This window comes from Lepeophtheirus salmonis, chromosome 8, assembly GCF_016086655.4.
Source record: "Lepeophtheirus salmonis chromosome 8, UVic_Lsal_1.4, whole genome shotgun sequence".
Lineage (NCBI taxonomy): Eukaryota > Metazoa > Arthropoda > Copepoda > Siphonostomatoida > Caligidae > Lepeophtheirus > Lepeophtheirus salmonis.
Window position 1 is genome coordinate 35545856 of NC_052138.2, and position 17369 is coordinate 35563224.

Below are 17369 nucleotides of genomic sequence, written 5' to 3' on the forward strand. Positions count from 1 at the left end.
CTCATCCTTATTCTCCAGACTTGCCTCCATTCGACTTTTATCTGTTTCCCCAACTAAAACAATGTACCTCAGAAACATGTTTTGGAACCAAACAAGAAGTAGGAGATGGTGTTATCTACTCCTGACAGGAGTGTCCAGTCTTTAGAGGCTTCCATCATGTAGGAGTGGGCCCAGCTCGAGTCTGACTAAATAGTCAAGGTATGCAAGGGATTTAGGCTTCGTATTAAGGGAATTATTAGAGCTGAGGCCTTATATATCAAATAAAAATAGTGCCGAGCAGTATTTTCATATGATTTTGTAAAATAAATGTCCTCACAAAAACTCCCTTTCAAATTTTTCTCTGGAAAAATTGAAAAAAATATAATGTGTACCACTAGATAAGATCAATCCTATATTTATATGGATTTTCAATCTTTTATAATAGATTTTTTACACATTAACCTCAAAAGTTCAATCGGCCAATTATATACTTATATATTTTAAATACAAAAATTGGGGAATATTTATTTTGACAGGTTATTTTGTCTGATTTGGACCATTAAATTTAATGTATGCACATTTAAAAGGGGAAAAAATTACAAACATATGTCCATATACAATATATTTGTCCTTTAAATTGCAATTGCAATTTTTGACATTTTTTTAAATTGACGTTTTGACCATATGTTCAGAGAAAGGCGATATGTTCTTGTACACAGTGTGGAAACAAAACCTCCTTTTTATAATGGGTGGCAATTAGGCTGTAAGAGTAGTAGGGGGATAGGTGTGGATTCATTCACGTGCCAATATTCTAAAGTTTACCTATTCAAATTTGACTTTATGTTTCAAAAATATGCAAACTGATGCTATTTCCATTCTCCAAGGTCTAAACTATAAATATTCTTTTTAAATGCTGCAAAATTAGAAATATTTTGTCTTTGCTTTCATTGAAAATGCCCAAATGTTGGTGCTATAGCCTTGAAAGTGGTACCAAATGCAATCTAATAAAATTTTCTTGAAATTGGAACTAAACAAATTAATTTGTTATTAAATTATTATTAATGCACGAACATACATATTTATTATTCTTGCAAAGGATGTCATCATATGATATATCATATTATTTCAAAAATGCTACTATTAATACACCTGTATAATGAGAAGACATCGATAAATATTCAATGCACACTTCCTACTAAAATTGATTAACACTTGCATGGTCATGACATGGTGTTTGAGAAGAAGTATAGTATGGAAAAAGCTTCCATGAACATAGAGACAAATGTTGATTATAGAGTAATTAATTTGTTAATGGGAAAAAATTGACTATATTTGGGTTTGACTATCTTTTCAAACGTTGAATAACATTGTTGAGTATAGCACCCTATACTAAAAACAGAACAAAACCATTAACATATTGATTTGGAGAAAGAGGAGAAATTCGAGGGAATTTGTGGGAGATTATATTGACGAAAAATAACTGACTGATGAATCAGTAGGAGTTGAATAAATTTCAAGTGATTAAGACTCTAAGGACATTTATGGCACTGGTATTTATGGTTCAGAATGAACAGAGACAACACCATGATATTAATCAAAACTACATTATCTGTAGGGCGTATGTAGGGGGTCGGCAAATTAAGGAACTTAGGCTTTATACTAAAAATCTAAATATTTTTTCGAAAAAAATTAATCTTTTAAGAATAGCTTTAGATTTTTGATTTTTTTTTCGAAAAGTTTAATAATTAAAATTATTATATATATATAAATTAATATTAGAGATTATTTTTCAAAAAATTTAATTTTTGGATTAAAAAAAAACAAAATCCAAAAATTAAGCCCCTGATTATATATGTATGATATATTCAAAAAACGATTTTTTTAATTCATTGCTTAATTTGAAATTTGCAAAATTCATTAAAGACAAATAACTCCATGAATAGTAATGCAAGATAGCTAAAGTGGTACCATTAAATTTGGCATCATGTTATAATTCTAAATTAGTGCCATTTGTCTAAATCATTTAATTCGAACCGGATTTATTCCGGAAGAACAAACATTTTTAAGACCTTTCAGTATCACCAATTACTAATTACTTAATTAACGAATCATTCATGTTTATAATATAAGAAATGTTATTTATTAACTTTTGCATCTTTTTGTATGAAATAGTTGTCAATTTATGACCTCCCAATGAAAAGTTGTTAATAGCGAAACAAAAAATGAAAAAATTACCTTGTATTAATGCACCAAAGTTTGGTCACCTATCTCATATGATTTTCAAACTGTGTAAAACAATATTTTAAAGGTGTATTGTCATTATATTATAACACTTTTTATTTACAAAATTTTCAATCATTTAACTTTAATTAATTATTGAATTAGCAATTGTTCCGATTTCAATGTAACGCCCGGTACACATTCCGAATAAATTCTAAAAAAAAATCCTTTAAAAATGGTCAAAATATGAAATCTTGTATTGGGAGTTGAAAAGAGATGGAGATAAAAAAAGTGCAAAAATTTCACGGAAAGTATTTATGTTAAGACTTGAATAGAAAGCAAGGAGGGTTTGTAATCAAAAAATATTTTGCTATTTTTTTTTGTGTAAAACTTTTATAAAAAGATATTTGTATTATACTTTGTCCTTGAATCAAAAGAAAGTGAATGACCCATAAAAGTAGGAAGGTATATTTCATATTGTTCGTGACTTCATTTAAGTATGGAATCATCATTTTTATTTTTCGTCAAAATAATCTCCCACAAATTCCCTCAAATTTCTCCTCTTTCTCCAAATCAATATATTAAAAACCTCGTATAAATACTTTTAGCTTAAATTGTCTGAAAAGCTAAAAACTTTTTTGTCTTTACTGGATTTCAACTTTCTGTTTTTACTATAGGGTGCTATACTCAACAATGTTATTCAACGTTTGAAAAGATAGTCAAACGCAAATATGGTCAATTTTTTCCCATTAACAAATTAGTTGCTCCATAAGGAACGTTTGTCTCTTCGTTGACGCCTAATTAATTCCATATTTAAATGGACCACTGAATCTATTAAATTAAACTTATTAAAAAAAAGGCTTAATAAACCAAAACTATTAAATACATATTTATTTCAAATTTAGGCCAAATTTAATACTTCAAAGGCAAACTGCTTAAAAAGATGCTAATTTAGCAACACTGTTCAGGGGCCTTTGCACGATTTCCTCCGCTCCATAATTTGATCAAATGACCTTCTTTTTATAGAAAATAAATATATAAAATTTTTTTTCCTATGTTTCTCATCATTTTTCTAAAAAGTAATTCTTGAAGTGAAGATGAGGTGTTGTCTGCACTTAAACACCGATCAGACCGCTATGTCTCTGGACATCCTTATTTTGAACCCTTATTTGATTAAAGAGACTTATGTCTACGTAGGCATTGCCTTAAAACTCGGTATGATACGACGCCCCCCCGGTTTGGTTTGAAATGACTTTGTTGACCCATTTGGACGGATATTCGATCATAACGTTCGTTAATTTAATTGGAATTTGCAGAATTTCCAAAGGGTGTATAATGTTGATAGAAATTTGTCAAAGTATAAAAATGTAATCCACACTCATTTTTGAGAAAAATCATTCTAGATTGCTTTAGTGTTGACAAACCACAACTATAACATATATAGAAACAAAATTTATAAAGAATATCAATTACTTAATCTTTTATTCTTCATCTTGGATATTCATTTTAAAATTTTAGGTACATATCTACTTCAGAGCGCATAAGCAATTTTTGTATTGTCAACAGAAAACAATTTTTTTTTGTTTCAAATCCCAAAATTTAATAAACTGATTAGACAAAAAGAATAATTTCTGTTGATAGAAAAAAAATTGTTTATGCCCTCTGCTTATTGCACTGTTGGCAGATCACAGAAGCTGCGTTTTATTCTATACGGGCTCCATATTAAGCAATGACAGTCTTAATACGGTGTCTGAAGCTAGTACATGCACTGACAATGTTGTTCTCATGGTAGTTTGGGTCGCATTTGTGATGCCTTCGATATTACTCCACCAAAAGTGATCAAAGGGGTTAAAGTTGATATATGACGAATGCCATATCTCATTGAGCCATAAATCAGCTAAGTTTTGGGCTCATAGCTTCACTTTGGATACATAACACATTTTTTCCTCCTGTTCACTGATTTGGTGGCTGATTCAAAACAAAAACGGCATCAAATAAAGTTTATTTATGACGACATTTTCTAAAATAAACAACATTAAAATGCGATTACATCGGCCGAAATATTTGGATTCCACACCCTGTATAAGAGCTGAGCAGCTGAAGAAAATAACAGCTAATTTTATGAGGGACAGTAATCCCGCAGCAAACTTTCTCAAGCCAAACTTTTCACAGGTGAACTTTCCTAGATCCAGTAATAAATAATAATACATAAGATTCGGAAATTAAACGTTATTTTATCGAGAACGATTCAGATTCCAGAAGAAGCAGCCGATTCTCCAATTCCAATTATTTGTCCCATCAGTACTTTTTAGCTTTTACTATTCAATATTTACTTATCTCTTTACGTTTTGCGAAAGAAAGTAGAAGAAAACAAAGGGAGAGAGAGAAAAGAAAAAAAAAACAGAAAAAAGTCTGTTAGGGCAAATTATTTTGATGCATTATCTCAACATTCCTTAATCATTATTATTAAGGTAGGTAGACATATAAGTATGTATATAAAAGCCCTAGAGAATACTACTTGGATCATTAATACATATGCACATATATACATACTTTCTCTAAGATACTCACATGTATTGTGTACGTTGGAGATATAATACATCTAGGCACATTATTAGAAGGATATTGATTTTTTGTCGAGCCATACATATGTGATGTTTCAACATAAAGTCAATCCTGAACAAAAGTCGAGAAGAGGAGAAACTCCAAATTTTTTTACTTCATATACAGTGTTGATCTTATCTTATCTTATCTTAGTGGTACACATTTTATATTTTTAAATTTTTCAATGATAAGAATTAAACGAGAGGTTTTGTTAGGACATTTATTGAATATAATCATCTGAAAATAGTGGTCAACACAAATTTTATAAAATATACGAGCCCGCAGCTCTAAGAAAAGCCTGAATACGAGGCCTAAATCCCTTGCAGACCTTGACTATGTGGTCAGACTCGAGTGAGGTCCACTCTATCTTGATGGAAGTCTGTAGAGACTGGACACTCCTGTGAGGAGTAGTAACCACCTTTTTTTTCTAGATGCTCACAAGTAAAGTAGTCCAAGAGGTTCGAGTCTAGAGAGGAGGGCGGCCACATGCTGAGGTACCAAAAGTCCGGAAAGTTGTCTCTCAGGAAGTCCTGCGTCGTAAAAGTGTGATGACAGAGGGTACTTTGAGTGAAAACAAAGTTGTCACCGAACTCTGGCCTAAGGTAGCATTCTCTTATCCAGAATTTTGATGTAAGCATCTGCATTGAGCTGCTTCTTCCTCTCCACAACAATGGGAAGGCAGACTCCACAACGCCCAAGATCATGGTAACGGCTGGATTTTTTGTTCTGAAGACATCTCTCACTGAAGCTGAGACATTCTCTGGATTTTTGGTTGTGATGAAGCTTTGTTTTGCTTATTCACAGTGGTATCAACAGTAAAAAATTTCATGAGAAACGAGCAAAATTTTGCCCGAATTTTTGTTGACCTTCAGGAAATTTCGAATCTTCTTTGTTCTTTCCAACCATCTCAGGTTGCTCTTTTGAAAGATAAGATGTCTTGTTGTCCTTCTCTGTGATTTTTTACCAATGTCATTTCAAATAGAAAATAATAAAATGTGTAGCACTAGATAACATTAACCTAATATACATACAAGCCACTATTTCATATACATATTTGAGCCAATATTCAGATTTGTGAGATAAGAGAAGATATACTACAATATTAGCTATAGCTTATAGTCTTTTTTTTGGGTCTTTTTTAAGTTGACTGACTTATATTGCCTCAAATATGCACCTTCAAATCAAATCTATTAATTGGTCATTGTTTTATTGTGAGAATCAATTTTGACAACATTAAGTGCACTTTGCGACGCATCCAAAGGGGAAATAAGGATCATTTGTGGATAAAATTTGACGATAACTTGTCAAAAAATAAAAATGTAAAGACCAATTTGGACAATATCCTATGTTACATAGAATATATGATCGAGAACACATATGTATGTAAATAGGCTTGTAAATCCTACAAATTTTGTGTAGTGGTTTTAATACAAATACACACTAATGGAGAGTAAGTCCGGTACGAATGTCATTTACCACGACAGTTGCTCATTATGCTTCATTATGACAATAAACCAGAGCCTTTTTTTTAGCAATGTATAAACCCGTTGTTACTTTTATGTTTTTTGTGCAATTTAAATGGTAAAATAGACAACGCAATTTTTGATAATGCTGTCGGGTGCATTACTCAATTCGTCCAATAATTAAGAAAACATTTCAAGCAGGATGTTGAAGACCCACTGATGATGATTTCCTAGAAGCTTTGAGGCCCAAAAGTAGGCAAAATTGTGCAAAGTCCTGCTTAGTTGAGGGGGAAAATCGATGGATGTAATCACTGACAGCATCAACGAAGCGTCCTGTTCAACTGTCTATCGTGTCATTTATGAAGAACTACAGTACCAAAGTACCAAATTCTTCCCTTGGATCTGCAGTATCATGAAAAATTTACTTTGGATCTGGATGCAAGACGGGGCACCCTGTCACACTAGCAAAAGAAAACTCAATGATAATTGATTCTGATAATGTGATGTACTTCCCATAGAGTTCTTGGCGTTCTAACTCACCGAAATGGAATTCTTTATGCTATATTTTCTGGGGCAATCTTGAAAAGGTTTCAAATGAAGGTCACCACAGTACCAAAATATATCTGAGAGCAATTTTATTAAAATTTTAGTAAAATCGTCTAAGAAATAAAGTCACAGGAGCGTTTTACTTTTTTCTTGGCTTGCGAACGTTTATATGAACCACATTTTGTTACCCAAAATATACTATACAATATACAAAAATTTTATTCTTCTGGTTTTCAGTTTTTCTTGGAAGAAACTTTCACTGAATGGATACAATTATTTAAAAATCTAAAATTATAATTCTGGACATAACAAAATAAAATTTAATATAGTTACGACATAATTCACAAATTTAATTAATCCTCAGACACTAAAAAGCGGTCAAAAGGAACGCTTAGTCATTCTGGTGTTTACTAATTGTACGTTTTCAATAGAACATTAAAGAGATTACATTCTCATAAATATACATTTAAAAAAATCGGTTTTTTATGATACCCATAACTCCATTTGAATATAACTATACCCCATCCATTTAGAGCTTTTCAAGGATAAACTCTTCATCCCTTATCTCTTGTAATAGATGTTCATATATCAATATAGTAACATAATGCAAATAAATAAACAATTATACAAAACATAATAGATCTTGTATATCGGTCTACATTTTATTTTAGAAAGCCCTTTGGAACTAATGATTAAATATACGTTTATATTGATGACCCATGGGAAAACATACAAAAATGGGATTAATAACTTTTAAGGGGTAATTATAGAAATAAATTTGTTTTTTGCCAAATGTAAATATTTTTTTCATTTTTTGAAGCAAACATATGATATTGATAATTTGTTATGGTGGATGTTCTCAATGCAAAACCATGGGTTTGGGCTTTTGCAGTAATATTTGCAATTCAGCGTTGCATTTTGTGAATATTTGATACTGACTATTAGCTGCATTCATGTGTAATCCAGATTATTAGTTTTTAACAAAAATAATTATAAAAATATTTTATTTCTATAGTTACATTTACTAAAAAACATTTTAAGCAAACTGAATTACCTCTTTGTCCAATAAAATACCGGGTGTAGAAAAAGTACTGAGACTTGTATCTAAGTAGTCATTAAAATACTCATTATTGATCAGGATGATGTTGTACATAGAACATTTTTTACTTTAATAATGCACATTAATTATAAATCTGGTCACCATCAGGCTCAATGACAACCTCCAACCGCCTCCGGAACTCCTTGCACACATTGGCAACGTAGTCCTTTTCCATGATCCTCCACTATTGTTTAACGGAGATCTTCAGGGCATCAATAATCGGTTGGCAGACTTTCCAGGCCTTCTTCTCAATTTCCCACCAAATGGAGTAATCCAGTGGAATCAGTTCTGGGCTCTAATGGTGCCAAGGGTTCTTAAACTCAAAGTTCATGTTACTACCCATCCCATCTTGTACAATATTAGCTGTATGGGCAGAGCCCCGTCCAGTTGAAATACGTACGTGGCCTTGTTGGACTTCTTCATAGTTTTGGGGATCTATGGGACCACATTTTCCATCAACACCATCAAGTAGTCTGTCACGGGTAATCGGTATCCAACAAGAAACCTTATTGGAGGCATTTTTTCTCTAGTTGGTGCCACAAACCCCAACATCATCACAGAGGCCGGATATTTTGTCTTAGTTACTGTCCTGATGCTGTTGTCTGTCTTGCCAAAGAATACCACCCGATCATTTTCCTTGTTGTAGACGGGTTCAATGGTAAATGTACTTTCATCCGAGAAAAAAATTACCCAGTTGCTGTTGTGCTTTATATCATTCAAGAGTTGTTGACATCGCTGAAGACGGAGTTCTTTTTGACGTTGCGACAGGAGTGACATCTCAATTCTTCTAAGCCACCTTCTTCTAGCCTTTGGGATGATATTCCCCACAGTAGACCGATGTATCTTCTTTTTCTTGGCGTACTCTGACATCTTCATCGTTGGATTGACCTGAAAGGCCTCCATGATATCTTAAAGCTTCACTTTGGTGGGTCTTCCACTCTAGGGGGTTGTCCTTAAGATTGTCCCCGTCAGCCAAACAATTTCTGATTGACATTCTTTGATCTTGCTGAAGTTTAAGGACATCACAACGTCCGAGGGGGTCCTCCTGGTGCGGATTAAGTTGCCTACAATGGATTTTCTACCCTATATAGCAACATATACATATTTTTTGTTTGCAACATGTACATAAATCAATGTTTTAGAAACTAAGCTATTCAAAAATAAATCAACAACATATATTTAAAATGGTATCTTTAGAAGGTCTCAGTACTTTTTCTACACCCAGTAGGTGTATATCCTTAAAATGTACACTTTATTAAACAATCCCAACCAGAAACCACAGTCTTGCACCGAATGTAAGATATTTTGGTGAATGCTTTTTATAAATTGGTACTTGTATCAGTCGTAATAATTGAAGAAATTACAATCCAGTAACTTGATTATGTTAATAATAATAGCAAAATTAGAATTTCCAAGCTTAAATATTGGCAAAGCTATAGACAGCCAAATATTAAAGCTAAATATATCAGTTCAAGCTTTACTCTAGATAACATATTTGCTCTCCAGATTCGACTAATTATGTACATAGATACCACAAATCGAAAATCAAGTTAGTTTTATAATTAATTATTTTATTCAAAATAAATTTACCAATTTTTAATATTTTTTTATGTTTATCTTACTAATTGGCGCTTTTTTATTTTATAGTTATATTTTTGAAGTGCAGTGAATTTATATCTAGGTGCATTCATATAGATTTGCAAAAAAACAACATTTTTTATAGGCAAAGGGTATAGAACTCAACTATAATAAGCTTATTTGTTTGTTGTTATTGTGGCCTTGCAAATATTTAAGTAAAATAAACATATATTAAATTAAATACTTATCTATTTCAATTTCATCCTTGTGTCGAGGAAGAAATCGATGTAATCCACGATGTGTTGGGTCCATAAGCTCAAGTTTTTTTAGATTAACTTCTGGTGATATTGGAGAAAAGCCTAAGAATTAAAAAGATATAATGATATTAGTCGTGTTGCCTAGATATTATAATCAATTGCCTTTAACATATGATTAGTATCTCTTAGATGAGGAAATTCTACGAAAAAAACCAAAAAAAAACAAACAATTAATATGACTAGCAATAAGTAGCATTACTTTATTAGTAGTTATTACAATTGCTTATGTTAAAGAAAACATCAGAAAAAATTATTTTTCCCTTCTATTTGTATTATTGAAAAAAAAAAACCCTTTTATATAATTAAAATACGAAGAAAAAGTTATAATTTTTACCCTTTTAGTATATACTAATATAAAAAGTTATAACTAAGTACATTGCATAAGTTTGAATGCACGTCCTTCTTTCTCTTTCTATCTCGAAATTGGAGACAACGATAGAAAAAAGTTGAAATTCAATTGTTGCATGCTGTGAACAATAAGAAAATAACTTCACAAAGCGATATATATTATTGGAATGGATCAATGGACTCAATGGATCACAATTGCTCGAACAAGTTTGTACATATGATTAGACAATCATTCAAGTTTGTAATTTATATTTATGTCTATTTATATCAATTTTCTGTTTTTGGAGTTAAGGGATTTGCTGAAAAAGAAGTTCCTTCCCATGATACTTCAGGGATTTGTTTTCTAAGCCAAGAGCTCCCCCCACCCTCCAAAGAAAAATATAATCCTGCAGATGCCCTTACTATTACGTTTATCCTGTAATTATAGTATAATAGCTCACGGTGGATGTCTTGAAAAAGTGTAGTACTTTACTAAATGAGATTTGATCTCCTCTGTCCTAATCTATCAATCCGTGGACCGACTCCGAGTCCTCTCCTCTCACTGGAGTTCTTCATAAGGGGCAAACTCACAATTTCTTTTACATAATGAGACCATCCATTTAAGTTCATGATCCTTCAAAGGGGTAATTGTCCGAATATCTTGAAAAAGTCAAAATATTTATCCTCTCATTATTTAATAGAAGGTTTGGAATTAATTGATTTTCAATTAATTCCTCTCCCTGTCTCCAATTATTGAGATAGAAAGAGAAAATGCAACTTGCTGGCAGACTTTAACAATGTATCCTTTGTTAATTATAGTTCCTTACATAACATATATTATTCTCTCAATGTAGATGAACAAAGGCGTCATTGAATAAACGTACAATACACCCTGGTTAAGTGATTACTCAAAAAAAGTATATCCAACATTAAATGACACAATAGATTTACAATTGATTTGAAAAATAATTAGTTCTTCATTGTATCTATCAAGCTTTCCTTTAAAAAGTGAAAGAAAAAAAAATCTTCAATGATATGGTCGTTAAAAAGACAGTACGTCATTCTTTATTCGTTTTAATGTAAAAAGGTTATCTAAACTTGTTAACAATATTTAATTAGAGTTTTACAAATCAACAATTATAAGACTAATACAAAGCAAAAGAAAATATATCAACAGTTGACAATAAAATACGTATAAATTGCTGAGAGGTCCTCAATTAATAGTTAATATAGATATACGATTTATACTACAGTGGTTTGGGTGATTTCGTTCTGCTATAGTGGTAGTGAATTATGCACCACACACTGGAAGGCTTGTTGTCAAAAATGTCGATAAAATCCTGGAAAATATCTAGATAGACCGTCATTTTAGCAGTCGTAGCATCGACCAGGAGCTGAACATCAATCATAAAATCGTTTTGAACCATTTGCAGAAGGTTGGATATATAAAAAAAATCGAATAGGAAAGGAATATTGTTTCATCAAGACAACGCCAGTCTGCATACACGCGCTAGAAGCTCGAGGATCTCAATGGGAAGTTATTATGCATCCCCCTTAAAGTCCAGACCTGGTGCCAAGCGTCTACCACATGTTCCTGTCTATGGTCAACAAGGGGTAAAAATTTGAACTCAACAGATGCATGTGAAAATTGGTTGTTGGCGTTTTTAACGAAGAATGATAAGGGCATTATGAAGTTGCATTCTCGTTAGCAACAAGTTATCGAATAGAACAAGGCATACTTGGCTTAATTAGCATGATTGCAACACTAAGGTGTCCAAAAAAAGCAAGAAAAAACATATGGTTTAGTATCATGAAACTTGTCATGTTTTATTTTAAGATTTTTAAATATATTACTAACATAATAAAAATCTTACAGATACTTTAATAATTCATTCAGCCCTAGAGGCTTAAAGATTTCCTCGATTTTGAAGGGAAAAATTGCTAGAAGTTGTATGTTTTTAGCACATGAAAACTTTATATTTGAGTGAATATGACTGATTCTATCCATTATATTATTTTGTTTCACCTACATTTTCATTTTGATACAACTAGAAATCAAAATTTTACTTTAAAGTGTTTTAACTAATTTTTTATTAATATTTTAGGATAATTTTTGTTTAATTTAGCCCTTTCCAGCATAAATATACTAGTTTGAGTTAGTTATATCAACTTTTAAGTACATTGTTGCTAAAGTTACACCCGCTACTGGAACCTGAATGGAAGTTTCCTATTTAAGCCAAACTATTACTGTGATGAAACCATCAACTTTATTTTCATTTTCAAAATATATTTACATGATTCAATACACTATAATCAAATAGAAGGCAAGGAAAGTTTAGATATAAAATAAGCTGAAGTTGTTGTCGATGAAGTTCAATTGTTTTGGAAAAGGTGCAACTTACCGAAGGTCACAAAAATTGTTCCAAGAACAATCTTATCAAGTACTTTAAGGAATGGGAAGCTTTAAATAAAGTCAAAGAAAGGACATCAGAAGTTCATCTATAAAATGATGATAAATTTTGGAAAAAACATATATATGCTTTTTGATATCCTTAATCGCAAAAAAGAAAAAAATACTACATTTAATGCAAGGAATAGATGAAGTTCAAGAAGATATGGAGTTTAAAAAAATGCTCAGTGTAGGAGAAAATGTACAACAGGGGGCAAAAGATAAGGCCTCCGAAAAGAAAAGTAAAAAGAAGAGAAGAAGAAAGGCAACGTTTCGAAAAAGAAAAACAGCGTCTTGATTAAGCAAACAATAATGAATTTTCAAATAAAGAATTTCCTATGATTAAACCAGGAAGTTCCGTTCAAAAGAATTTAAAATTTGTTCCCAAAAAGAGAAAGCTTTCTGATTAATTCGTTTAAAAAAAATCACCAGCTGATCTTATCCGAAAATGTTCTCACATCTCTGGAAATAGCCAAAGTCATTGAGAGAGGAGAAATTTTGAATATAACAGCAACTCTGCTGATTGCAGCAACATTTAAAGTTTGTAGAGGAAAATTGAGGATTTTGTTCTTTCAATGTCGTCAACAGCCAGAGCACGGGAGGAAACACGTACATATATATCCAATGAAGTGAAAGACTCTTTCATAGAAGTAAAATCAAAGTCTTCATGGGTAATAACAATTTACTAGGATTCAAAAATGAAATTAAATGTAGAGAGATTGGCAGTAGTTGCAACCGGAGCCTATAAAGGGAAATATATTGGCTGTCCCTGTAATTGAAAGAGTAAGTAGTGAACTACAGGCTAATACTACATGTAATGTTAGAAACAAGTGTAATATAAAATACCATGCATCTTTTTTTTTTTTGGGAACAACAGCATCAAATACTGGAGTTAATAAAGGAGCATGTCTTCTTATTGAAAGAGCTCTAAAAAAAACCTTCTTCATATAGCCTGTAGGCATAATGTTGGATAATTAATAATTAAACCTATACAGTCTATTTTCATAAAAGTAGAAATCCAGAATATCCAACAAAGCTCCTACTGTTCACAATGAAGACCACCTTCAAGTAAAAATTCTATTGGTTGAATACCTTCCTCAAAAAGTAAAGAGCTTTACTTTACTTTTCCAACAATTATAGTCTTTTCAATGCCTTATTTAGGTCAAACATATAAAAAGGATTGATTAAAACAAACAAAATAAGAAAAAACATTTTAACAAATTTAAATATATATGTTAAAAAAAAAGTATATAATATATATATATAGACAGAAAAAAGAGAAAAAAATCCTTAGAGAAACAATCTACCATAACGTGGTTCTAGGGATTTAAACTAACATGTTTCAAAAATGTGTTCATCCTTAAATACGTAACTACATTTTTGTGGAAAAAATATAAGAAAATAGACCGATTTTAGCCCTTAAACTTCATGGGCCGAAGGCTGGCTGAATGTTACATGTTTTTATATATTTTTAGGTTTAAAGATTGTTTTAGGTAAGCATCCTAATAAAAAAAAGACATTTTATTTTGTTGGGACACCCTACTGTAGCACTTCATATAAACCATTGAAATAAAGGGAAAAAACGAAATTACTTTTTCCCCAACCTAATATACGTATATCCTTAAGAAACGCATTTTAAAGAGACTTCTGTTAAATGCATACAAATGATTGAATTTGAAGTATATTTAAATGTATTCATAGTCAAACGCTGCTTAATCCTTAATAATTATCTGATAATAAATTAACAGGTAGATAATATATATAAAAAAAACCTTAACTCAAGGTGATAATTATGCTATTTTGGTTTGTTGAAAATCACTTTTATTGCACATTGAAAAGATCAAGTAAACTACATTCAATTTAATGACATTGTTTTCTTTTTGTTAATTGAATTAACTGTCACGTTTATTTAAGATACAGCTTGATTTTTTTAAAAATAGGGAAAAGAGTTGTAATTTTTCTTAGCTTGTTTCATCATCACGTGTTTGTAGCTTCTTTTTTACGGCATGTGTGCGTAAGTCCCAGAGGACTCATGGGAACGAGTGAACAGACAAAAAATTAAGAACAACAACATAAATAAAAGAAATGTTCTTCAGTCATGAAATTGTGTGTATTTTGGGTATGTAAAAAAAAAAAAAAGAAACCGAAAGTCAATATGGTAGCTTAGAAAATTTGAAGAATGTTTTTGAAGTAGAGTAGCTTAGCAGCGAATAGAAAATTCATTCTTCACATTACATTTTCCATAAAAACAGGCCTGCTAAAACAAAACACACACGATTTTGATCACTTAGGTTCCTCTTCTATCTATGGAACGTCGTTTTGTGTTGTTCTTTCATGATTAAAATGACTTTAAATGTTTTTCTTTTAATAAAATAGTTACTTATAATTGATCATATTTTGCATATTTAAGAAGTTAATTAAAAAGGTAATAATACCCTTTAAATATTAAATACTTAAATAAACTCTTTCAAATCCCAGTTTCATACAATAAATTACACTGTCAAACAGCAAAAATCGTACAAAAACAGTATATGCCCATCTTAGTTCAATTTGATCCCCTGATTCCAAATATGGCCTTCAGAAAAAAACCATACTTTTTCGTTATTTTTGGCTATTTTTAAGGTTCAAGGCTGTTATAATAATGAATAAAAGTTTGTATATCTGTCTGTATCGAGTGTTCCATGATATATATCAGACACATATTTTGATCTAAAAATGATCAATGTCGTCGTATTAATGAAATATAGGAGGCGTTTAGCATCGAAATGCAGCACTGTTTCTGAGCTTATTTTTCGTATAAACTACTCAACTCCCATCATAATTCATATCCATTTAGAGTATATGTTCAGATTTGAATAAAATATAAATGCTGGTATTTAAAAATTCTCCCATTATATTTTATTATTATTATTAATCTTTCATTCTTTATGTCATATGAATTGATAAGAATATTAATTGACTTTTGTAGATTAGGGCTAACTGTTCTGTAAAAGAGCATATTAAAGAAAAAAGTCAAAATAGATTGTAGAAAAAAAAGATTTTTACAATGTCAGCTGTCGATGTTGTACCTTTCTTATACCTTCCTAGTGTTATGAACGTTAAATGAGTTTAAATCAAATTATTTTTTTGTTAAGATGTAAACAATTCTCTACTGATAAATTAAGAATATGCTCACAGTTGGGAGAATTGGTTGTGTACATGTTGTAACTTGTATAAGTAAATTGTGCAAGTTGTAACCATACAATGGAATGAATAATTTTAAATCAAGGAGTTACATTTATCGGAATGAGGATAATGCAATGAAAAACTGAATATTTCCTGAATTATTTATATATTTTATTAGGGTAAATTTTGAATATTTTAATATTAATTACAAAAATGAAATGATAACCCATGGGGGAAAAGTCCAAGGCTTCCCAAATAGATCGTCCTGTTTTTTTTAAAGTCATTTTATTACAACTTGTTCCTTAGTTTGTGTGTTATTGTGCTAAGGGTGACGTGAACTTTTCCTGGAGTCCAAAGCAATGGGTTAAAAACAGTGTCGCGATTTAATTTTACTGTGTTTCTTTATTAGAAAAAATACCATACAGATCAAGCAATGGCTTGAAAAGTCCCATGGCGACTCTGCTCCATAAGGCAAATAATAATAATTAAAAAAAAAAACCCCAATTTTGAACAGACAATAAAATGTGTTTTCTTTGTTAAGACCGGGACTTCAGCCCATGTGTTAGTTGGGTATTAGAATGGCCAATGTGGTAATTCAATAATGGATTTTAAGACGAAGGACTTGGAACATGTAACACTTGCTTATACAACTTGCAACTTGACCACAACATAAATTCGAAATTATTTCAATCTAAAGACTTCCCTTAAATCACGTTTAAAACACTAAATAAAAGCTTTTTGGCGAGCAAGACCAAAACATTTGACGGGCCACATGCGAAATTTAGCCGTAGTCTAGCCCTCATCTGTTTTTTGTTTAATTTATCATTTATTTAGTAAGTTTCCATTTTCCTCATTATAAAATTAATATTTCCTCCATGAATTTTAATTTTAATGCGATGATAATTATAATCCGTTCATGTATGATAAATGAGCTATTTATCATATATATCACATGCAATGAGCACTCACTCATATGTACATACTTAGAGCTAATTAAAATGAGTATTTAAAAACCAATGAATAATTAATTAATCCATTATAAACTCATCAGAATCAAATATTCACCTAGCAAAAATAAATAAATATTTTAATCTTTACCATTAGTAAATGAAATTGTATCTTCTCCCTTCATATATTTATGTATATGTATATATATATGAGCTACAAGAAACTTAACATTTGGATATTGCATAAAACATTTTTCTACGTATGTAGACGATAAATCCCTCTTAAATATATAATTACCTTCTCGCGTTGTCTCTGAATGTGAGGCTGTCAATCTCCCGGCATCATCTGGAGAGTGATTAGTAGAATTTCCAGAGTCTACATCACACGGAAGATCCAAGTCTAAATCATCCACTAATAATTAGAGATAAATGTTTGATGTGTAGCCAAATGAAAAATAAGAATATTTACCTTTGACGAGGTTTAATATAAGGGACGCAGGAACTTTTGGAGGATCTGCTCCTACCGAAAAACTCTGAATTACTTCTGTGTCATTGGAGGCTTGAGTGATTTCCTCGTGAATTGACTGAGCCACCTGTTTTGAAATGTTTTCCAATGCTAAAAATAATTATGGACATACACATGGTAGTATAAAGAAGGATACTGTTGTGTTGTTT

At 31.1% G+C, this 17369-nt stretch overlaps 1 protein-coding gene across 2 annotated transcripts in view; it reads right to left on the reverse strand.

Annotated features, from left to right (window-relative positions):
* The window catches only part of Aplip1 (JNK-interacting protein Aplip1), a 58138-nt gene that overhangs the window by 12825 nt on the left and 27944 nt on the right, over positions 1 to 17369 (reverse strand). For both annotated transcript variants that reach the window (XM_071890494.1, XM_071890493.1), the window contains exons 3-5: positions 17164 to 17310; positions 16993 to 17106; positions 9735 to 9848 (exon numbers count right to left, since the gene is read on the reverse strand). In XM_071890494.1, coding sequence (XP_071746595.1) covers positions 9735 to 9848; positions 16993 to 17106; positions 17164 to 17310 — 375 coding nt within the window. The remainder of the gene's footprint in view (positions 1 to 9734; positions 9849 to 16992; positions 17107 to 17163; positions 17311 to 17369) is intronic.